This window comes from Chiloscyllium plagiosum, unplaced genomic scaffold (assembly GCF_037043375.1).
Source record: "Chiloscyllium plagiosum isolate Xiang-an unplaced genomic scaffold, Cpla_swu_hap1 HiC_scaffold_25, whole genome shotgun sequence".
In the NCBI taxonomy this organism is placed as follows: Eukaryota; Metazoa; Chordata; class Chondrichthyes; order Orectolobiformes; family Hemiscylliidae; genus Chiloscyllium; species Chiloscyllium plagiosum.
Window position 1 is genome coordinate 52348337 of NW_028270163.1, and position 24675 is coordinate 52373011.

Genomic DNA, 24675 nt, shown 5'->3' on the forward strand with positions numbered 1-24675 from the left:
GCCTCAAACACTTTTAATTTGGTTAACTTTCTCATTTTCCCTCTAGTTTTTGATTTTTGTTTTGGTTCTTGTTACACTGGTCCTGGTAGACAATGTTTGTTATTTATAAATTGGTATTCGGGTTTACATTAAAAACAGAGCTGGGTCCTTCATCAGCCCCAGATTTTCGAATGTCCCTGGAGAGTCTGCGCCCCACAACTGAGCCACCTCATGTTGTCCTCAGCGTTCTTCTGTGTGGTGTGGAGGAGTTTCCTTATGGGCTGCTTGCTGCACACTATTCACTCCTTCTCCTTTATCCGTTACATGGGCACACCTTGGCATTTCATTCTGCTAGCAGACAGCAAGGGTCCCCAGTAGAGGGCTCCCTACTCAGGAGTTCTCTGGCTTTCCATTGTGCAGGGTTTTGCATGCAGCAGTTGCGTACAATAATGGATTAAGTTACCGGTAGTTCAGAGGCTCTCAAGCCAGCTATCTAATTGGTGGTCCTGTGGAGTCCCTGGACCACAAATATACAGGATGTGGGAGACTGCTCTCACTCTCTTCTTATTTACAAAACCTATTGTTGCTCTCTTGGCAGCAAATAAGCCCCACACTTGATGTTTTGGCAGTCAGTACGAGGTTGGGGGAGTTTGGAGGACCTCCTCAGGTCTGCTCCTGGGACCTGACTGAAGTAGCCATCAAGAAGTCCAAGCAGTGTACCATGAAGAGAGCTGTTACCCCGACTGCTGCTTGTCTCTCTTCCACTGCTACATCTGCACTCAGGTGTCCTTGGAGAAGCAGCATATGTTGTTCACTTGAAGCCTATGGGAGAGATAGTCACCATGGGTACTGACACGCATTGTCCCTCCATCCAAGGCCATTTTGATGTAATCCACCTCTTGTTTTCTGAAACTTTTTTGATTGGTTTCTTGTTCTTGTGAGTGTTTGTTGTTTGTTATTGTAAATTGGTGATTATTAGGTTTATTTAAAGAAAAGAGCTGAGATCATTTGTGGACACCCAGGTCAACTGTATGTTCTGTGGAGTTTGTAGGCCTTTTGCATATACACATATGTTATGGTAGGTTGCATAACAGTTTAGTTATCTTAACAGCTTAGTTATCTTAAAAACCTTTGATTACGCTTTTGGTTGCACCAGCTCCTGACCCTTGGGCACCTGGTGTGGGGGGGGGGACAGAAAAATCATAGGTCCACTTTGTCGGCTTGGTCTTGGTAGTGAGTTTCCATGTTGATTCGGTTGCCCGAGATGGAAATGGAAAGGTCTAGGAAGGGGAGGGTCTAGTATGGTCTAGGAAGGGTCCTTGGACTCCTCCATCGCCAGACCATAGCAACACGACGGTTGGAGGAAGAGCGCCTTATCTTCCACCTAGGAACCCTCCAACCACAAGGGATGAACTCAGATTTCTCCAGTTTCCTTATTTCCCCTCCCCCCACCTTGTCTCAGTCAAATCCCTCGAACTCAGCACCGCCTTCCTAACCTGCAATCTTCTTCCTGACCTCTCCGCCCCCACCCCACTCCGGCCTATCACCCTCACCTTGACATCCTTCCACTTATCGCATTTCCACCGCCCCTCCCCCAAGTCCCTCCTCCCTACTTTTTATCTTAGCTTGCTGGACACACTTTCCTCATTCCTGAAGAAGGGCTTATGCCTGAAACATCGATTCTCCTGTTCCTTGGATGCTGCCTGACCTGCTGCGCTTTTCCAGCAACACATTTTAGGCTTGGTCTTGGGCCTGGCAAACTGGCTGTTAAGAGTTCCAGGCAGTAGCAGGGGTTGGTAATTCCCAACTACCAGCCTCACCTTTCTTGTTATATCCTCACCCGGGTGACCTTGGAGAGGGTGCTTGCTGCAGTCTACCGGCACACTTTCCTCATTCCTGAAGAAGGGCTTATGCCTGAAACATCGATTCTCCTGTTCCTTGGATGCTGCCTGACCTGCTGCGCTTTTCCAGCAACACATTTTCGGCTTGGTCTTGGGCCTGGCAAACTGGCTGTTAAGAGTTCCAGGCAGTAGCAGGGGTTGGTAATTCCCAACTACCAGCCTCACCTTTCTTGTTATATCCTCACCCGGGTGTCCTTGGAGAGGGTGCTTGCTGCAGTCTACCGGCACATTTGAAACTTTTCAAGACTTTGGTTCTGGAATGCATCATTTCTCCAACACCATTATGATTTAGTTCCCCTTATCTATCCCTTTTGTTTATTGAGCTACTTTTTAATCTATTTTTATGAGCTCTTCCAGGGGAGGACGAGCATATTCATACTGGTATGTGAAACAACCAGTGCCACTGATGTATTCTCAGAAGTTTTACTTTCTTGTTTGCCTCCTACTATGTGCACTGTGAAAGGGCTATTCATCGCTAGCAGTGACTGACCTGGTGCTCTGCTGGGCTTATGGTGCCTGGCAGAAATCCTGGAAGCTCCTGGCTGTGGCAAATATTTCTGCTGTGGATGAGTGCAATATTGCACAAGAGGGGCACTACATAGGCATGGTGTATACTGAAGAAGGGCTTATGCCCGAAACGTCGATTCTCCTGTTCCCTGGATGCTGCCTGACCTGCTGCGCATTTCCAGCAACACATTTTCAGCCATGGTGTATACTTAGCCAGGTGAGCAGTGGAGAATGAAATGAAATAACACATTAGAGCTCATGGAGATAAACCCAACATGAACCTTGCAAAATTGAACCCTGATTGATCTTTGGTAAAATTCTGCTCAACGTGCTCATAATTATCTGCTCTCTGGAATTCCTTCTGTTCTCCCTATCCTTTAAGACACTATGGTATATTCATTGAAGCTGTTTCAGTTTCTTGTTATGGGTCACAGTCTTGATCAGTCCCTTACTTCCATTTTTTCTATACTGTGTTACTTCCACGTGTGAGAAGATGAGAATGATAAACCCTTTCTGGGTATGAATTTTAAAATAATAACAGACTGACGCTGGGTATCAGATCAAGTTGTAGTTCCAATAACTGGCATACAAACCAAAAAAAATCAATTCAGAGGGGGAAAAAACATTTATTTCTTTAAAAGGTAAATTTGCTCTTTAAGCAATGTATTTTTTCTACAGTGCTTTATTATAACATGCTATGTAACAAACTATTACAGTGAATCTTTCAATAAGGTAAACCAGTTGCCGCAGGGAAACTTGCCCTTAAATTAACAAATTACCAGAATATTTACATTGTAATGATTATGTGCAATACTAATTTATGCAAAATGTTATTCTATATTTATCACAGGATGGAATTTTCATTTATGAACCCAAGCACAGCAGATTATATACCATTGAATATATTGAAACAATGGCACTTTTCTCATGTCCCATTTTAAGTGTCTCTTTTTTGCCTCCCTGCAAGGTGCTGACAGTTTAAACACCAGGAGAATAGTCAAATGACATGTACCATTTATCTGCAACCAATAAACCACAGCACATTTCTTTCATTTTCCCAAGGACACTGATTCTCCATAGACACCAGCTCTTCCACTACTTAACCAAGGGGTTATTTTTATTCATACATAACTTCTTTACATTTCAGTATTTCAAGAAAGTATTCATGGTATTTAACATTTATGTTTCTGGCCTCTAACAGGAAACACAGTCAGTAAAAATGGGAAATATACAGTTTGGATAACTAAGATAACCTGAACATGCTATTATGAAACTATTTCAGCAACATCCTGTTTTGAAAAATATTTTTGTCAGTAACTACCACTACATTTATATTTCAAAAATGTTTTAAAATACATTTCAGAGGCATTTCCAATTGTAAAGAAGGAAAGTGCAGAAAAAGTTCTGTTGTTGAGATCTTTATATCCCAATAATCTAAAATAGTTTCCCTGTAGAATTGATCCAAACTGTTCAGAAATATCTGTTGAAAAGGTGGTTTTCATAAAAGGCTCATCCCATCAGGCAGTACTTTTGTAAAGTACTATCTTCCTCCTTGTTGTCTTGAGAACACAATATTATCCACACAAGGGGATGGAGGGAAATAACTTGCTTTCAGACTTTTGGTTCCATTAATTGGCCTTTAGAAATTTTGAGAAAGTAGGTTTGGCTGGCCTTTAAAACTCAACCTTTTAATTTCCCTGTTCTCTTGACACACTCTCAGCAGCTCTTTAAGGCACCTTTCTAAAATGCAAAAACTTGAGAACAAACTGTATTCTGTTAACTTTAGCTCTCGTGCAAGAAAGGCTCAAAAGAGAAAAGAAACTTGCTTTTCTATAACCCCTGATAATATCCTCAAGATTGTCCCAAACTGTTTCACAACAGAATAATAGCTTTTGAAATTGAGTCACTGTTGTTTTTGAGTAAGGATAAGGAAAATATAATTGACTCTGTCAATACAGTGTAGTTGATCAATGCAAATCATTTTAAGATAGTGCATGTTTTGAACTTGAGTCACTGTAGCATGAGCAGCTTCAGAACTGCCACCATTGGTCTTGCTCCCTTCTGCAAAGAGGGTGGAAATTAGCCTTAGCTGCTGAATGTATGGATCCTGATGGCAATTGCACAGATACAAACATCACAGGGTTCACTCCCAGGATAAAATAGTTTGCAGATGCTCTTGCTCAAAGACAGGTGAATAACTGCCAGTTGAGGAATGTATTTGTGGAAACACACCCCAACTAAGGAGTTTCACCTTCTGGAAAACAGTACAGCTTGAAAAAAAAATCACAACAAAAAACTGGAGAGAAAGAAATCTGGTTATCATTGAGTTCTGCAAGACATAATGCCACTATTTCAAAATAACTGCAATACAAATGAATATGGCTTAAAACAAACATCAGTAGCAAAACACAGCATGGTACCAGAATTATCTGCTTGCTTTAGTTTTAATATTTGAAACAATATAAATATCATGAATTGGTCCATTTGCTAAAATGATGTTGACAGCAAAAATAAATAAATTCATAAAAATTTAAAACATTAGAATGTACACAGAATTTACTATACAGTAAATATTTTCACATTTGCAAACACACAATTGAATGAGAGCAATCAGGCAGTCAGATCTGAAGCTCACTCGAGTAATTCAGATAGAACTGTAACAACATACAGTACACATTTGATTAAAGATATGCACAGCATGCAGAGGCACTGAGAGAGAAATTCTGTGTGAATTTCCTTACTCTTAAGTTAGTTCAGTTTTCTAAAGGCTCCTCTCTGTTATCAGAGTTTATGCTGTGTACTTGTTCAGCATTGTGTTAAACACAGTGATAAGTCCAATATACAATTATTTAAGATATGACGGAGCAATTAAATTCTGAGACGAGGAAAAATACATTTGTTAAACACTAATTTGATACGCATATTACTTTAAACAATTGAAAACTGCCGATAATGATGTAAGAAGGTTTCTTTTGTTTACATATTAATAAAGAATGTATTCAGATGGGAATATTAAAAGGCAGAGTGTAACAAGTATGTACTTTTTAATGAAAGTCATTGTCTCATATTCAAAAAGATTTTAAAGAGAAAAACAGATGCCATAACCTTTACTTAACAGCTCACTTCTTTCCCTCCCCTTTCCTTCTTATCCTTTAAAATGATTAGATGGCCTGACATTTAGATGCACGAATATCGATGATCAGCAGTACATTTTCTTATCAAGGTTTTTCTTAAATGGATTAGGGCATGGGGTTTAAAGATTAATGTTCACCTTGTTAGTGTAAAAATTTCTACCAAAAGTGAAATTTGCGAGGCTGCGAACATTTTAACTTGTGATGCATTAAATATAATGGATATGCCAAAGATCAGAAAAATGTAAGTTGATTTACATTTTTTTGGATTTGTTTTGTGTAGGCAGCTCAGGTTGAAAGATTTAATGGAATAAATCAATCAAATGCAGAATTCAGGCAATGTTTTCAAAAATATGGTATTGGGATTTCTTTAAAATTTCTCCTATGAAAAGCCCCAAACATGGTATGCAGTTCTGCTATTGACAAGTCTTTCACTCAGTACAATCCCTTAAAAGTATTCTTTTAATCTTTAGCACCTTAACTCAGCAAAACAGAAGAGCAGATAGATTTATACCATAACAATGCATTGTCCTGTAATTATTATAACAGCAACCTCTCATCTTTGGCACACAGGTAGGAGCCAAGAAAAACAATGACATAGCGACTCTTGAGTGAAGTTTTAATCATTTCAAGAAATGGATTAAGATATACTGGAAAATGCTTCACCAGTGGAACTGAGTTTCACCAGAAGCAAAGTTGAACTTTTTAAAACTCATCTTGTGAATATGGCATTTATCTTTCATTTCAAATGGATTGTCAGTGCAGATGGCAAGTACTTCACATAAATAAACTTTGTATTTACCCTTAACTGATTCAGGGAGTGAATCAGCTCTCTTGTTCCAAACCTGCCGTTGTGGGGGTGCTGAGAACAACCCAGTCTTATGCTCACACACCATTACATCCATAATCATGGGCTTTGACATTTTTAAAAATAAAATAGCAATCCTCAAATTTGACACAATATTCCAGATGGAATAATTAAATATAATTTACCCATGGAACAATTATTCAAATGCAAGTTAAGAGTTTTAAGGAAGATACCCCAGATTGTCACTGTCTCGTCTGGCTCTGTCTTGGTAACCAAGATGGTACAGATTCCTAGCAGGGGGACCACTAGATACTGAACAAAAGAAACAAACGAGATTGATTTTCCCCATTATGGTTTAATGGTACTTAGGTCAATTATAGAGATTCTGTTATTTTATCATAGATTATGAATTCCATCTGGCCCCATTTTTGGCTTAAGAAACATTGAGTGGAAAATCGAGTTGGCAAGTGACTGGTGGAGTGGGTATCATCTGAAACCAAAAGAATTGGTACTCAGATTTAAATTGATTGGCAAAAGAGCCACAGGTGAGATGAAGAGAATTTTTTAATACATTGAATTATTATGATCTGAAATGCACTGCCTGAATGGGCAGTGAAGTAGCTTACATCAAGGAATAGGATAAATACTTGGAGGGGAAAATGCTGCTGGACTATGGAGGAAATGTAGTAGAGTGAGGTAATTGAAAAACTCTTTTAAAGTGTCGATAAGGTACTCAGGGCCAAATGGCTTAATTCTGCATTGTGTCTTTTGGTGATTTTATTCTGTAACTATCAATGGTAAGTTATGTTGATAATTGCCAAAGGAACACAGTTAACCACAATGTGGATACAGGTCTAAAACAACAGCTGTGACTGCTGTGGAACTTTCCAAGGCTGACTAGGTGCTACTGATTTCCACACAGAGTGAGCAAATGATTCCAATGTCAAGTCATCAAAACACTTATTGCTGTGTGTCGGCTGACCTAATGCAACCATTTCCCAGCTCACACAACTGCTTTTGAAATGCGCTTAAACTTTATTGTATTGAAATACTCGTGTGTAAATGCTAAATGTTTAGATGTAATGTTTCCCACTATAATCCAGCAACCTCATCCATACTCCAGTGGAAGTCGGAAAATCATTGTCCTTGATTTAAGCCCATGCAAATCAATACCAGAAAATAGTGTATATACCTTTCATGAATTTTCAATATGACGTAGTGGCAAGAGACTTGGCTTGTCATCAGCATCTCGAGAATTTAATTTGTAAAATTCTTGCACTCTACACTGATCTTACCATTTGGGAGAAGCTTCTTATTTAATTTAATGAACAAATACTGGATACAGAATACATTATTTCATTTGTGAAATATACTCAGGGGCCAAGGAAACAGGACATTTCAATTAAGAAGTAAAAAGATGATAAATTTTAAAAAATCTTACACTGAAATCTGAAAACAAAGCCACTGGTCAGAGACTAAAATCAGTTGTGCTTGGGCTCAGAAGGTTCGCCAGAAGCTTCAATATCAGGTACCATGGCAGCACAGTGTTTCTCCCGAGATTCGGAAAGAGTAAGAGTCTCTGGAGCAGATTTTTTTCGAGGTCGTTCCTTGGGAATGGCCAGGAATTCTGGAGCTTCTGAGGCAAGAGGCGTGGTTGGGGCACTAGAAGGTCCACTGCGGGCTAACGAAGGCATAACTATATTGCTGATAGTAATTGCAGGAGGAATAATTCCAATTTTCTTGTTGGTTGCTTCCTGAGTCGCTCGTTCAAATTCTCGAACTTCGTTCATTGTCATGTCTTTCAGTTGAAGATAAAAGGGGAAATAATATCAATATAAATTTGAATGTGACTGACAGAACAATATACTAATTCCAGTTCACTACATGTTTAATGTTTCTGCCTTAAATAACACATGATAGAACACGCGAGCTCTTCTATTGCTTCAAGTCCATCTTTATAACATCTATAAACCTATAAACTGTTGAATGGTGCAATTAGTTGGAACAACATGCTGTTGTTATATGCCTATGGATTTGCACCCATGGTCATCCAGATATTTGGGACTGATTCTTACAGGGCATGATGTTCCCTGTTGCTCCCACCCCTGACCAACAATTTAAACGGGAATCCATCTGCAAAACAGCTAGGTGGCCCACAGCCATTTTACATTTGAGTCAGAATTCAGCCTTATCTGGGAAGGAAGTCCCACTTCATATTGAGCTGCAGCCCTGTAGTCTCAGCAGGACCAGGTTTGAGTGGTGGCCACTGCTGAGATGACAGCCTGTCCCCAAAGCTGAGGAAATTCTGGAGGATTAAATGGCTGTGGTGGTGCCTCTCAGGAGGCACGAGGATGGGTGGGTGGACTTGCTGAAGCTTCCCCTCCAATAAAATGAGACAGGTTGGAGATGAGCAGGTAGAAAGGCAGTGAGCAGGCTGCACACTGCATTTTACAAGATCTTGCCCCCCCAACCCCACCCCTTCTCAATCTGCTGCCAGGGGACTGTAAAGTCCAGCCCCACGTTTCTGATCTGTATGTACTAGTTGAATTTATATACAATTAAATACAATAAGTGCAGAATAATGTCCTCACTTTCAAATTCATGAAAAAAACTTGAGGACTAGGCAACTCTGAATTATACAATATTGTAAGAAGCTTTGCCCTGGCAAAACACACAGTAATGCATCACAGTTCACTTACCATTGGTCTTTTTAGTCTTTTTTAAATGAAGCTTAGTGTGCACAAATTTTCTGTCACAAACAAGTTACATTTTCCATATTAATATAGTTTAAAGCTCCCATTATTTATTTAAAATGAACTTTTATAGTCAAACTGAACAGGAAATTATTTTCATGTTTAAGACACATTTCTTGAGTAACATTCTTAATTCATCATTTTGAATTGTTTCCTATACTATCAGAATCAACGAAAAGCTGTAAGCACTAATTCAAAGACACTCATGCCTGGAAAGGTGACATCCATAACTATAATCCTGGATGTTATATTTTGGTTTAACAGGTATAATACTTTAAACAACCTCAATTTCATCTGATTGCAATTTGAGTTGCAGAACGATATTTGGTATTTTTTTGGTAGGATCCACATAAATCTAGGGTCACGTAATAATAGATTATATTTTAAATCAAAAATCTATTTGAGACAAATTAGAATGAACTTTAGCACTCAGTGGGTTTTGGGTAGGGGTAGGGTAGCCTGTTACACATTAGCTGCAATAAATTTCTAATCCCAATGTATTGATTTGCAGTCTGATCTGTATGCCACTGGTCTGATGTTCCACCTGAAACTTGTGGGAAACAGCAACTGGCTGGGAGATTGGAGAGGAAGTTCAGGCAGCATAGCCCTCAGATAAGGCATGGAGATGGGAAAAACAAGGATATTTATCAGAGTATTTTAAAGGTGGAAGCCTGGGCAACAGCATCCCAGAATACCCTTGTGGAACTCAGAACTTCCTTCACCAGGCCCCATGAGGAAACGTGCCTTACCAGACTTCCACTGGCTTCAAAGCAAGGGTCACCAAGCAGGGTGGGACAAGGCAGGCTGCCTGGTTGGGACAGGGTAATTGCCTCTAGAGTGCTAAGGGCACAGGATGGCATTTAGCATTTATGCATGCAGCTCCTGCCAGAGTCCAGCTGTAGCTTCATCCACCAACAAACCTAATAGTGTTCACATTGTAAATCACAAACACAAAGCAGCCACTTCATTTCAAGTGTTCACCATTCCCTCCTCCCCAGTGGAATAAGTTCAAGTTTCTCCTCTTATTTAGAAACAATGTTGAAAAATCCTTCGTTTTGACACTCTCAGCTTTGGTCACTTATAGCTCATGCAGTGTTCCATCTGTATTCCACTGAAATGTTGTTGAACACCCTCCTGTAATTTATTTGCTTTTGTTATTTGCATATTTATTTGAAGTTGGTTCTGATTAAGATGTACCCTAATTCTGCTTTTATTTCTGACTCCCAGAAATTGCTAAACATCATCACTCTGGTGTCAATGGCACCAGGGGTCCTATTATTTTTTGCAGTGATTGGATACCAAGTCAAAACCAGCACTGAGATTCAATCATATTCAAGATATAATATTTAGAATAGTAGACTATATTCAAATTTTCATTAATTACAGACTGGTAAATAGCAAAATCTCAATGATGACCAATGAATCAATATTAATCAATATGATTGATTATATTGTCAAACTCCCTGCTCTCAGAAACTGATTTTTCAGCTTTAAACTGCTCTGTGTGCGTATTTTCAAGAAGACCTTGACAGTTATTTTTAACTTAACTGCTCTGGCAGGAAGCTGATGTACCTGAATGAACTATCGATTTGAAACTCCATTGACATTTAGTTTTGCAGTGATGACAACAGGATGTAAAATTGGACAATGTGGTGCGGCCAATCAAATTCAGTCCAATTCAATTCAATCAACTGGATCAAAGTTACTCCTCTCTGGTAGTGATGTGAATACCTTCATGATCCGCAACACTGTACAATTACAGTGTAATATTTTATTTAATACTTGTCAAGAAAAGATCCAGTTGCTACTCCAATTATGCTGTGTTTATAGTGTTGAGCCATAGTCAGAAGAACTACCTCCAAGTTTGATCCTGGTTTGTGCTGCTGATGACTTACATATGTGAACGTCAAGTAAAACAGAACTGTGCTTGGCTATGGTGGCTTCCATGGTTGAATAGTTTGCTGCAAACCATTGTTTTGGCTCACGTGAAGTACGTGCAGATTGGGTGAGGAACAGAAATGTTGGTAGTATTCAGGAAGCTATTATCCAGCACGTGTCATTGTAATCAGGTCTGGAGGGTGAAGGGAGTAAATGCCAATCGATGCTGAGTGTAAAATCAAATGGCAAGAGTGAACTTCAAGATGCGCACACCTGAAAAAGGGATTAAACATTGATATTTTCAGCACTGCTCAGTGACAGAAAAATCTCTGATCCTAAAAGGGCTCCATGACATGAAACTTCTTGTTCACAACATCCCAATTGTGTACTGCCATTGTGCTTATAGACTTTTATTTAAAGGGAAAACATTTTGACATCCTTAATTCCCAAAGTAAGGGAGGTTTGTTTCAAAGTGTACTTCAGGAAAAATGTAACATACGCTTGCGTTGCCATCACTCTGTATTTCATCCGCGGAAGGAGAATTTGTGGAAGGCTGATCAAACCAAACTTTTATGTTCGTTTGTTCATGCATATTTTTCTCATAATTCCGTACGTCATCCATAGTCATATCTGTAAAAAGTTCAAGATGTTTCTTGGCAGTTTCTATTGAGGACATTAAACTCAAGGCATGTAGTGGTTTCTGGGTGGAAAACATAAAAAAAAAAGAAAATATTCTAGGTGCAGACATGGAAGGTTCCAGAAGCAGTGGGGTACGAGCTTTATGTATATTGGCCAGTCGGAGAAAAAAGGTGTGGAAGAAAAAAAAGGGTTAGCAGTAGAAGGAGTGCTCTGGGGAGAGAAAGAAGGGGAAAGAGTGGAGTAGCGCAGGTGTGATCAGTAGGAAACGTGAAAGTAGAAGCCAAATAGATCTTCAAGAAAGTTGCTTTCAGAAGATCATTAGAATACCTGCTACAAGACCTCAAGTCAGACATTTCAGATTTTCAATGTATTAAAATAAAATTAACTCTTACTTAGACTAATATTGTTCAGTCCTTATTAAGAAACTCAATACATATGTTGAAATTGTAAAAAGCAATACCTACCTTTTGGAACTGGCTTCTCAATGTTTTTATGAACAGGTGAACACTTGATAGAAATACAAATCCTTATTGAAATGATTACTAAAATGCTCAACACAAACAGGTGCCTTTACATGTGACTAATTAAGACAATTGTCACGTTAGGTTCATTGAAACTATCACCTGAAATACTCTGCATGAATGTGATTTCATAGTATGAAACAGAATTGCGGTAAACACGTATGTATAAAGTTTGCTACTTAGTAAGCATGAGAAAAACGAGAGTTAGGAAATGTTGTCATTCAGAATATTCTCCTCCAATGAAAGATCAAGCAACAAACTTAAATATCAAGAAATCTTGCTTGTACAAGACCTTACTGATTAAGATTTCACTAAAAATACAGTTAGTTGCACAAGCTTTTTTTGCTTCATAATGTTATTGAGTTTTCCACAAAGCTGTGCTCCTAGGCAGAGCAATGCTTTGTAAAACGTAATGCTTCATAGTGGGGCAGAGAAAGAAGTGTGAACCATGAAAAAGCTATTGCAACCTGATAATGAAGTGGCATAGGAAGATGTTTGGAAATATCTGGGGACTCTGATGTTCAGCAAGGGATGCTATGGAGATTTTGTAAATTGTCTTCAATGTCCCTAGGGTAGGGATAGGGATAAAAATAGCCAGGGTGTCCAATCCATTCTATTTAATAACTTCAGTTAGAAACACAACAATGTAGATATCATACCTGGACTGAGTTAGGTTAGACTGTGACAACTATTGCTTAGTGTTCAGACTCATACAGAAAGAATGGCTGCATGTATATGTACTGGATGACTGACTGTAGGATCCTCCAACAACAGAGGGAAGGAGGGAATAAGAGAGACAAACCAGAGACTAAAATTCAATTGGGATCTGATTTTGAGAATCTTGTAACAGGGTGCCAAATGGTCACAACTTCATGAATTCTTTATCATAATCACACCATTACATAGGTTCCAAACATGCATCAGACAATTTTTTATTTTTAAACAGCTTCCAACAGCCTTTTGTGAGTTGGAAGCACAGATGGAGACTGTGACATCTGGTAGTCTGTTTGTTCGAAGTCTCTAGGTAATGGTGCAATGGGAGTTGATGTGCAGATGAGACATGATTTAATTAAATGGTGGAGCAGGCCACAGGGATTGAATGGTCTTACCTGAATAATGATGTAAGGAAGGGACCCAAAGGCTCAAATGGAAAACTGGTTCATAAAATCTGCTGATAATCTTACCATTTTCCACTAGATTTTAAATAAATCTTTTCTCAAAGTCAGAAAAACCTTCGGGTAGCAAGCCTGTCTCCTATGTTTTTTTTTAGTCATGTCTTCATACCATATTTCAGATGATAGACACGGAAAAGCTGAATTGCTTGTGAACAACGCTGAAAAACAGTTTCACTTACCATACCATTCGTCTACCCAGGCAAAAGCCTGTCGGTGGCCAATCATCAGTATATCCCGGATAACCTGAGAACGTGGAAATGCCATTAAGCAGCTAGTTCGGATCCCCATGGAATCTGTCCACAGATACAAATTATCACATTCCCCATCTTTTAATCTTATTGAAATTATTCTAAGTCTCAAAATGAAAGGAGATAGAGGTCCGGATCTTTATCCTTTGGTATTTCCAGAGTGTGGGATATCCATCAGCCCATCTGAATCTACTCCAATCCTGACCCTTTCCCATTTCTTGCTATTGTAGGTACCTGACATAGGTCTCGTTCCAAGACATGATCTGTCAGAGTGAGCAGGAGAGTTTAATGCTGCTACAACAGCAACAGAAAGAATTAGGTGCACCATCTGGAACAGCACAAGGGCCCTATTCACTGTGTTGAGTGAAGCACTTGGCCAAGACTGAGGCTTTCAGCAGGAAATGTTTAACTAAGTTGAAGAGAGAGGACCCTTCTGCAAGGCTCTCTCTGATCTTTGACCTCAGCTACTGGTATTACTTTGTGAGGCTACCAGTTTTGTTCACTTGGTGCTCTGGAAGTGTCAGTACATGGGGTGGACATCAGAAAAACACTTAGGGAACCTGGATCCTATCCTTTACTGTCATTTGCATGGGGTAGATGGGAAGGTAGTAGCCAGCAGTAATCTAGATGCTAGGTGAGTACTGCTTTATTAAAGAAACCCAATTTATGAAGCACATCACTGGAGCTATCTTTACTCAAGCTAAGATGTACTTAAGGAGTGAAGCATTACGACCATGCACTGCCAAACTAGATTCTATTCTAATTCCAGAGAGTGTTTCTCTTTTTATCCATTCAAATGAAATTTGTTTCATTAAACCTAATTGATACAGTACCAACAGGTGGAAAATGATCGTAGCAAAATGACAAATTAAATTATATATTGCCAAGACATGTCAGTGAATTGTAGTTCATTAGCATTTCATGTAACAGTACCAATGAATTCTTTGACCACACATGTCTGCATCAATTTCCGAGGCAAGTATATTCTAAAATAACTGTGGAACCCTTCTGCAGATTTTCGTTTTGGCAACAGCATCCCCATTCCACATGCATACATATCTTGTGTCATTTACTTTGATAAGAGTGAAACTGATTGTTTGAACATAGAATATAGAACATTACAGTGCATTACCGGCACTTCGGCCCTTGACGTTGTGCCGACCTGTGAAACCAATCTAAGGCTCATCTAACCGTCTCTATTCCAATATCATCTGTATGTTTATCCAATGACCACTTAAATGCCCTTAATGATGGCAAGTCTACTACTGGTGCAGGCAGGGCATCCACGCCCCTACTTCTCTTTGAGTAAAGAACCTACCTCTGACATATGTCTATCATCCTCAATTTAAAGCTATGTCCCCTTGTGCTAGCCATGATCATCCGAGGAAAAAAGATCTCACTGTCCACCCTTTCTAATCCTCTGATCATCTTGTATGCCTCTATTAAGTCACCTCTTAACCTTCTTCTCTCTAATGAAAACAGCCTTAAGTTCCTCAGCCTTTCCTCTTAAGACTTTCCCTCCATACCAGGCAACATCCTGGTAAATCTCCTCTGAACCCTTTTCAAAGCTTCCACATCCTTCCTATAATGCGGCGACCAGAACTATACGCAATGCTCCAAGTGTGGCCACACCAGAGTTTTGTATCGCTGCAATGTGACCTTCTGGCTACTAAACTCAATTCCTCAACCAATAAAAGCTAATAAACTGGATGCCATCTTAACAAGCCCATCAACTTGGGTGACAATTTTCAGGGATCTATGTGCATGAACAACGAGATCTCTCTGCTCATCCACACAACCAAGAATCTTACCACTAGCCCAGTACTCTGTATTCCTGTTACTCCTTCCAAAGTGAATCACCTCACACTTGTCCACATCAAACTCCATTTGCCACCCCTCAGCCCCGCTCTGCAGCTTATCTACGTCCCTCTGAACCTGCAACATCCTTCCGTACTATCCACAACTCCACCAATTTTAGTGTAATCCGCAAATTTACTAACCCATCCTTCTACACCCTCATCCAAGTCATTTATAAAAATGACAAACAGCAGTGGCCCCAAAACAGATCCTTGCTGTATACCACTAGTAACTAAACTCTAGGATGAACATTTCAAACACTACCCTCTGTCTTCTTACAGCGAGCTAATTTCGAATCCAAACCACTAAATCTCCCTCAATCCCATGCCTCCGTATTTTCTGCAATAGTCTACCGTGGGGAATCTTATCAAACGCTTTACTGAAATCCACATACAGAGAAACCTCGATTATTCGAATGGGCGGGCACTATTTCATTCGGATAATTGATTATTCGGTTAATTGATTAAATGCCTTTCCTTTGGGTCTTGGAGTTTTTTTAAGTCTGCTCCCCGTTCAGGAGACGAGGAGGTAGCACACCACTCACGAGCCTCCGCCCCCGGCCAATACCGCCCACTGTCCTGTACAACACTGCCCCCGCCCCCATCCAACACCACCCCTGCCTGCCCCTGCCTCTGCCCCCATCCAACACCGCCTCCACCCTCCCCGGATCCTTCCCATGCCTGCCCTCAACCCTGTCCAACACTGTCCCCCCCGCCCCCTCTCTGAGGCAGCCAGACTGGACACCAACAACAAGACTGCTGCTGCTGCCTTTGTGGGGTAAGTCTCCAAATAGCGTGCGCACAAACACACACACACAACTTTTAACTGCAACATTTTGACAGGTTCTAACTTTACCCTGCACAGGACAATGTTGGAGAGATTATCTGAGGAATGGGGGGTTTAGGGTACACCCCTCTGTAGAACTCCAGGAAAAGTGTGGGGAAAGAGAGAGGGCTGGAGGTCAGACATTTGAAGACGGTGTTTAGATCAGAGTGGTGCTGGAAAAGCACAGCAGGTCAGGCAGCATCCGAGGAGCAGGAAAATCGATGTTTTGGGCAAAAACTCTTCATCAGGAATAGAGGCAGGACGCCTTCAGGGTGGAGAGATAAATTGAGGGGCGGGGGGGGGGGGGGGGCGGAACTGGGGAGAAGGTAGCAAAGAGTACAATAGGTGAATGGGAATGGGATGGAGGTGTTCACCCATTGCTATGTTTGGAGAAGAGTGGTGGGAGAGGACCTGTAAAATTTCCTGGATGGTCTTTCCAATAGCTTTCCACCTGCCCTGATCTTTACATATCTTTATTGTAAGACTAACAAGGCTTAGGAATCCTAACCCTAACTGAAGTCCTTAAGTGGACAATTAATGACCACTTAGGGGTGTCTCAACTTGGAGGCATGCTGCTTATGGAAATTTTCATTTGCCATAAATAAAAACACAATTTTCAAGAAGCATAGCATGAATATATTTTGTGCTAAGTGTAAAAATGCAAAACTGGGAGAGAGAAATTATGACAGTGGCTCAGTAATATAATTTCTTTTTAAATTTAATTGTTTTGAAATAGAATCATATTGAACTCAAAATAGTAATGCTGTTTATCTCTCTACACTGACTGATCTGCTGAGTTTAGCCAGCTTTTTATTATAAACCCTAGGGAATCTTACACTTCCACTTCCAGGTTGTTCTGTTATAACAAGGGTTTCATCAACACAAATTCGCTGTAACGTGTTTGATGAATTGGGGATAGTGTTTCTAAAGCACAAACTTTTAAAATGTACGTTGGCTGTAAAGTGATTACAATGCCAACATTTTAAGTGCTGTTTCTAAACTGCAATTTTTCTATAATGTGGAGTTGCACAAGAACACAACCATTGTGTTATTGAAGAACTGACTGTATCTAGCTATGCCCAAGTTGCACTGAGTTTTTTGGAGGGTTTTTCACTGCAAGGCTGAGCAAATTATCATCATCTTACCTCATCAAACTCACTGCATTAATCACCTATGCCCCTCCCTTTGGTGTCTGATTTCCATCCTATTTCACCCATTCACCAATCATTGGACATCTATCCAGAGACTGGCATCCCTTGTGCCTGTGCTATCTTTAAAAAGCTACTGTGCGCTTAGATAAGCTCCAGTATTCTGAAGCTGCCCAGCTGATCAGTGGACAGGATTAGAAAACGGTGGTGAATGGAAGAGGGCAATGCATTTCTCTAACAGGGACCTGGAGACGGGGTGGTGTGAAGGAATGGCCAGCAATGTAGATAGGTGGACAGTGATGTTACCTTCTCTGCTAGGGTGAATGCCACAATCTTCTCTCTGCTCCCTCACACTAAATCTAACTCTGCTTCCACACTCTGCTTCCACTCTCACTGTTGCATTTCATACCTTTCCACACTCACTTCTGCCCACCCCAACCTCAGTCCTTTAGTGCAATTCACCACCTTTTCCCCACATGCACCAGCACTAACGGCTGTGCCACCTATTGTAATCTCACTATCTAGCCCCTTTTGCTGATTACAGGAGTACTCAGGCCATAACAGGGCAGAGAGAGCCCAGATGGGTGGAGGGGTGCCTGACATCCAGGTCTTCATTCTCAGTAGTACTGAGGCCTCAGAGAAAGCATTGGGAAGGCTGCCATCTGCACCCCCACCAGCCGAGATGCTGACACCTCAGTGGAAACTGTCGACATAGAGAGTGTGGGAACACAATCTGTACCTCATGGCGTAAACAGAACAAGGGACTAAACTAAGACATAATGGGAGGGGAGGAAGAAGAAAATCTCCTAAGGGTCCTTTGGTGGAATGGGTAAAAGGGCTTGTATGCGACTATTACTTTCCGAATAAACGTTCCTGATGTCAACTTTCATGTATTTGAGTCTTTCTATGTAGACGCTAAACACATCTTAGGGCTACCTGGCAGAACTTTGTGGTTACAGATGAGGCATTACGGATAGATAATAGACAATAGACAATAGGTGCAGGAGTAGGCCATTCAGCCCTTCGGGCCTGCACCGCCATTCAATATAATCATGGCTGATCATTCCTAATCAGTATCCTGTTCCTGCCTTATCTCCATAACCCTTGATTCCACTATCTTTGAGAGTTCTATCCAACTCTTTCTTAAATGAATCCAGAGAGTGGGCCTCCACTGCCCTCGGGGCAGAGCATTCCACACAGCCACCACTCTCTGGGTGAAGATGTTTCTCCTGAGCTCTGTCCTAAATGGTCTACCCCGTATTTTTAAGCTGTGTCCTCTGGTTCGTCACTCACCCATCAGTGGAAATATGTTTCCTACTGCCAGAGTGTCCAATCCTTTCATAATCTTATACGTCTCAATCAGATCCCCTCTCAATCTTTGAAACTCAAGGGTATACAAGCCCAGTCGCTTCAGTCTTTCAGTGTAAGGTAATCCTGCCATTCCAGGAATTGACCTCGTGAACCTACACTGCACTCCCTCAATAGCCAGAATGTCTTTTCTCAAATTTGGAGACCAGAACTTCACACAGTACTCCAGGTGTGGTCTCACCAGGGCCCTGTACAGCTGCAGAAGCACCTCTTTGCTTCTATACTCAATTCCTCTTGTTATGAAGGTCAGCATGCTATTAACCTTCTTCACTACCTGCTGTACCTGCATGCTTGCCTTCATTGACTGGTGTACAAGAACACCCAGATCTCTCTGTACTGCCCCTTTACATAAATTGATTCCATTGAGGTAGTAGTCTGCCTTCCTGTTCTTGCTACCAAAGTGGATAACCATACATTTATCCACATTAAACTGCATCTGCCATGCATCTGCCCACTCACCTAACTTGTCCAGGTCACCCTGTAATCTCCTAACATCCTCATCACATTTCACCCTGCCACCCAGCTTTGTATCATCAGCAAATTTGCTAATGTTATTGCTGATACCATCTTCTATATCATTAACATATATTGTAAAAAGCTGCGGTCCCAGCAAGGATCCCTGCGGTACCCCACTGGTCACTGCCTGCCATTCTGAAATGGAGCCCTTCATCACTACCCTTTGTTTCCTATTAGCCAACCAATTTTCAATCCAATCTAGTACTTTGCCCCCAATACCATGCGCCCTAATTTTACTCACTAACCTCCTGTGTGGGACTTTATCAAAAGTCCAGGTACACTACATCTACTGGATTTCCCTCGTCCAACTTCATAGTTACATCCTCAAAAAATTCAAGAAGGTTAGTCAAGCATTATTTCCCCTTCATAAATCCATGCTGACTCTGTCCTATTTTGTTACTACTATCCAGATGTGCAGTAATTTCATCCTTTATAATAGACTCCAGCATCTTTCCCACCACTGAGGTCAGACTAACTGGTCTATAATTTCCTGCTTTCTCTCACCCACCTTTCTTAAAAAGTGGTATAACATTAGCCACCCTCCAATCCTCAGGAACCGACCCCGAATCTATTGAACTCTGGAAAATAATCACCAACGCATCCACGATTTCCCGAGCCACCTCCTTCAGTACCCTGGGATGCAGACCATCAGGCCCCGGAGACTTATCAACCTTTAGACTTAACAGTCTCTCCAACACCAAATCCTGGCAAATATAAATTCCCTTAAGTTCAGGTCCTTCAGCCACTGTTACCTCAGGGAGATTGCTTGTGTCTTCCCTAGTGAACACAGATCTGAAGTACCCATTTAATTCCTCTGCCATTTCTTTGTTTCTAGTAATATATTCCCCTGTTTCTGTCTTCAAGGGCCCAATTTTTGTCCTAACCATTTTTTTGCCTTGCACATACCTAAAAAAAGCTTTTACTATCCGCCTTAATATTCTTGGCCAGTTTACCTTCGTACCTCATTTTTCCTCTGTGTATTTCCTTCTTAGTAATCCTCTGTTGCTCTTTAAAAGCTTCCCAGTCCTCAGTTTTCCCACTTATCTCAGCTATGTTATACTTTTTCTCTTTTAACTTTATATGTTTCTTTACTTCCCTCGTCAGCCACGGCCGTCCATGCCTCCTCCTTGGATCTTTCTTCCTTTTAGGAATGAACTGATCCTGCAACTTCTGCATTATACACAGAAATATCCGCCATTGTTCCTCCACGGTCATCCCTGCTAAGGTATTGCACGATTGAACTTTGGCCAGCTCCTCCCTCATAGCTCCATAGTTCCCTTTATTCAACAGAAGTACTGTCACTTCCGACTGTACCCTCTCCCTCTCAAATTGCAGATTGAAGCTTATTGTATTATGGTCACTACTTCCCAATGGCTCCCTCACTTCGAGGTCTCTGACCAATTCTGGTTCGTTACACAATACCAGATCCAGAATTGCCTTCACTGCACTGACAGCTTATTGCACTACCAGGAAGCTGTGTGTACACAAATACTGATACATTTGACTGTCCTCGTTCAACATCCCTGATGCTTGGCTCCCATTTTGCATAAAGATGTAAATGTCAAAGAATTGTCCACCAGTGGCTGTGCCAAGTTGGTTCAACATAAAGACAGGGCCAATGCTGTTGGATGTCCAGGGTGTAGGCAGCCTGTATGCTGTACATTGCATGGATTGTGATCGATGTTCTTTCCTGTTAAAAGGTAAGTCACAGGTCATGTCACGTACCCCACTGAAGTGGTCACAGCCATTTCCTTCCCCAATGTGTACTTCGATTTCCAGCATGATGGAAGGCGACAGTGAGCACTCCTTTACCAGTGACTTCCAGCCTCAGCCATAATGTACCTGTGAGCCCTAAATATTCACATTTCCTTTCTAGAGCACATCTCATTAACTTGGCAGGTTTCACAATTCTCCAACTCCTGACATTACCCATCTAAAAATATCTACAACCGCCCATCTTTCCCAATCCAGTCCTTGGCATATGAAGTGATTCTGCTCAGTGTGGTCATTCCCTTCAGCCAGAGATACCAGGCTCACATTACACCTGCCTTGCCATTTAGTCATGATCTGGAGGTGCTGGTTTTGGACTGGGCTGGACAAAGTTAAAAATCACAACCACCTGATGAAGGAACTGCGCTCCGAAAGCTAGTACTTACAAATAAACCCGTTAGACTATAACCTGGTGTTGTGTGATTTTTAACCTTGCCATTTAGCACAGACACAAACCTTCTTGTGGTTGTCAGCAAGTCTCAGTCAAATCAAGGGGATAGCTTATACTCAGGCGTCCCAACACAGTAGGTCAAGGGCAGCCTCTGACATATCCAGGAGCTTGGATATGGTCAATCAGCCATTTGGGGTAGTCAGAGTCAGGATGGTCTTCACATGATCAGTGAGGAGCTGAATATTGGGCACCATTCCACCTGCCTTTACATTTTCTGTCCTGCTCGGCACTGTCTGTCTCCTGAGATGACAGGTAGTTATTAAGGGAGATGAAAGAGAATGGCATAGCTGTTACTTTTGTATGGAGGTAGGTGAGTGATTAGGCAGTGAAGAGAGCAGGCAGGGTGAGTGGTATCAGGGTGAAGGTAGGTGAGAGTGAGTGAGGGGAGATGTTACAGCAACAGTGACAGTGATAGAGCATGAGCCTTAGTGAGAGGTGGTTGCAGTAGCAGAGATAGAGTGAGTGCAGATATCGGAGAGAAGATGGTGGCACTTGCCCTGGCAGAGTGAAGCAGGTTCCTTCAGATGGCTGAGACTGTATTAACACAGGTAGCACCCTCAGACCAGGCTGGCATGTTTTAACATCACTACTGATCCTGAGGGAAAATGAAGTTCCCTGTGTGCACTATTCCATCCATAAGCAGGGCACTGAATTCTCCCTGTATGTCATGGCCAGGGCAAATTTCAGCAACTTGCAGGGCAGCTGCAGACTGACAGGAGTTTGTCCAGGTGCACAATGGGCATTTACAGATTGTGAAGACACAAAAGGTGCTGGTAAATTTTAGGATATGCACTGAGTGTGAGTTGTTCTCAGACAGCATATGGTAAGGGTGCGCCTGAATGGGAAGCGGTGGGGTGGAGCAAGTAGTTAATGAGGTAAGTTTGGTAAAATGCAGTGAGAAAAACCATTTGGCTTCAGGCAGAAGTCCCTCCTAAAAACTCAACACAACTCGGATTTAGCTAAGAAAAAGTACGATTCAGCCCAATAATAAATGATTGGTGTGTGTCCAATGCACTGATCCAAGAACACTCAGTTCACAGAATGGTATAGTAAGGTTATCTTGATCAACCAACATAATGAGTCATGGAATTACAGGATGTGGCTTATAACCAAGTTCCCAATGTCACAAAGGCCACCAATGGCAGTGAATAATGGGAGGCTCTTCATCCTCGTCCCCCCAACTCAGGGCAAGTCAGACGAGTGCTGACAAAGGCCTGTGGGGTCTAACTGCCCGATTTTCAGTTGCTGATTAATGAGTGAGGCCAAAAGGGACAAGGAAAATAGAAAGTTATGCTACACACCCAATTTAAGAGGCTCCGGCAGAACAGATGCTTGGCAATGTTATAGACTGAACACCATGATTTATTTAGCTCATTGTAAATTAGAAAGAAAAACAGGAAAGTGGTACAACTTATTTTGGTGGCTGGTTGCTTTTAATTGAATGTCTGAACATGATGTATTGTTTCAGCTGAGGAAGCAGATGTTCAGTGTAGCCTAGCTGGTCATCTGTGATTTTGTTCTGTGTTGTTTTGTGAGCTCCAACAGAATTTCCAAACATATGAGTTTGGAGAAATAAGCCACTCAGCTCCTTGAGCTTGTTCCCACTTTCAACAAAATCTGATCTGATTACTGAACAATGCCCTCTAACCTGCTAATTTCTTACCGTATGCTTATTAAGAATCTATCTACCTGTCTTAAATATATTCAAAGACTCTGCTTCCACTACATTTTCGAAGAGCGTTCCAGATTCACAACACTCAGTGAGGGGAAAACAAACCTCTCCTTATCTCTGACTTAAATGGAGGACCCCTTGCTTTTAAACAGTGACCCCCTAATTCTAGCCTTTCTGCTGCCGCTCTTCCACTTAAGTTTGTGGTGGCAACGCACATAGAAGATCTTCCCCCTAACTCACCCTAATGCCCACTGCCATTAACACAGCAGGGGCAGGGGAACAGAAAACACATGCATGCTTGCCATCCCAGCTCTGGCAGGGGAACACTGAGACCTGATGAGAGCCAGAGCCCTGTCATTGATGTTGAACCCCCCTCCTCATGCTCCATAACCAGAACACTCTGCTGCCATCACAATTGTAGCCTGGAATCCATTGATGATCCTAGACCTTGGGTAGGTGTTATACTGGCAGCAGCCATTGAAACTTCCACCAAACCCCCAGTGGTGCTACCATTCAAAGGACCAGCTGCTTCAATGGTTCTTGATCATGTGGAATGCCTACCACTGTCCACACAAGGCCCTAAATAACACTTCATCCACAAGCCTTCCCTGAGAAGCAACACAAGACTATGACAACCCCAATGTTTCTATTAAGTACACTTACTTTTATAACATTCCACGTTTTTCCTGCCATTATAGGTCTTGAACAGGGATCTACTAGATTTGTCAACTTCCACGGACAGAAGGCTTTCACAGTGTTTTGATGCTTTCACTGTTAACAAATGGAAGTACCAATATAACTACACATGACTGAGAGGATGCAGGTGATAAGCTCTTGAGAAGGTTACACTTTTGGGAAGTGGTTTATGATGGTGGGACTTGTTGCCTGAAACGGCTTATGGCATAGAACAATAATTGTCTGTACTCTGGGAAATATGGCAGTTCTGTGACAAGAAGATGTCACAATTCCAATGCTATTAATTGGAAAAGGAAAGGAACAGCAGGTAGAAATGTTGAAGGTAATGAATAATGAGTTTGCCTACCTTTAGAAATTCAAAGGCAGTTTCAGATTTCTTCCAATTGATGGTAAAACTGCACTAATTTGGAGCCTGTGGAATTAGGTCATACAGTCATAGAGATGTACAGCATGGAAACAGACCCTTCGGTCCAACCCGTCCATGCAGACCAGATATCCCAACCCAATCTTGTCCCACCTACCAGCACCTGGCCCATATCCCTCCAAACCCTTCCTATTCATATACCCATCCAAATGCCTCTTAGATGTTGCAATTGTATCAGCCTCCACCATATCCTCTGGCAGCTCATTCTATACACGGACCACCCTCTGCATGAAAAAGTTGCCCCTTAGGTCTCTTTTATATCTTTCCCCTCTCACCCTAAACCTATGCCCTCTAGTTCTGGACTCCCCGACCCCAGGAAAAGACTTTATCTATTTATCCTATCCATGCCCCTCATAATTTTGTAAACCTCTATAAGGTCACCCCTCAGCCTCCGATCCTCCAGGGAAA

At 41.4% G+C, this 24675-nt stretch overlaps 1 protein-coding gene across 1 annotated transcript in view; it reads right to left on the reverse strand.

The window, feature by feature from the left end:
• Positions 1 to 2995: 2995 nt before the first annotated feature.
• LOC122562276 (cytoplasmic phosphatidylinositol transfer protein 1-like) overlaps positions 2996 to 24675 on the reverse strand; it is a 291671-nt gene continuing 269991 nt past the window's right edge. The window contains exons 10-11 of the mRNA XM_088000734.1: positions 13472 to 13535; positions 2996 to 8124 (exon numbers count right to left, since the gene is read on the reverse strand). Coding sequence (XP_087856860.1) covers positions 7808 to 8124; positions 13472 to 13535 — 381 coding nt within the window. The 3' untranslated portion in view covers positions 2996 to 7807. The remainder of the gene's footprint in view (positions 8125 to 13471; positions 13536 to 24675) is intronic.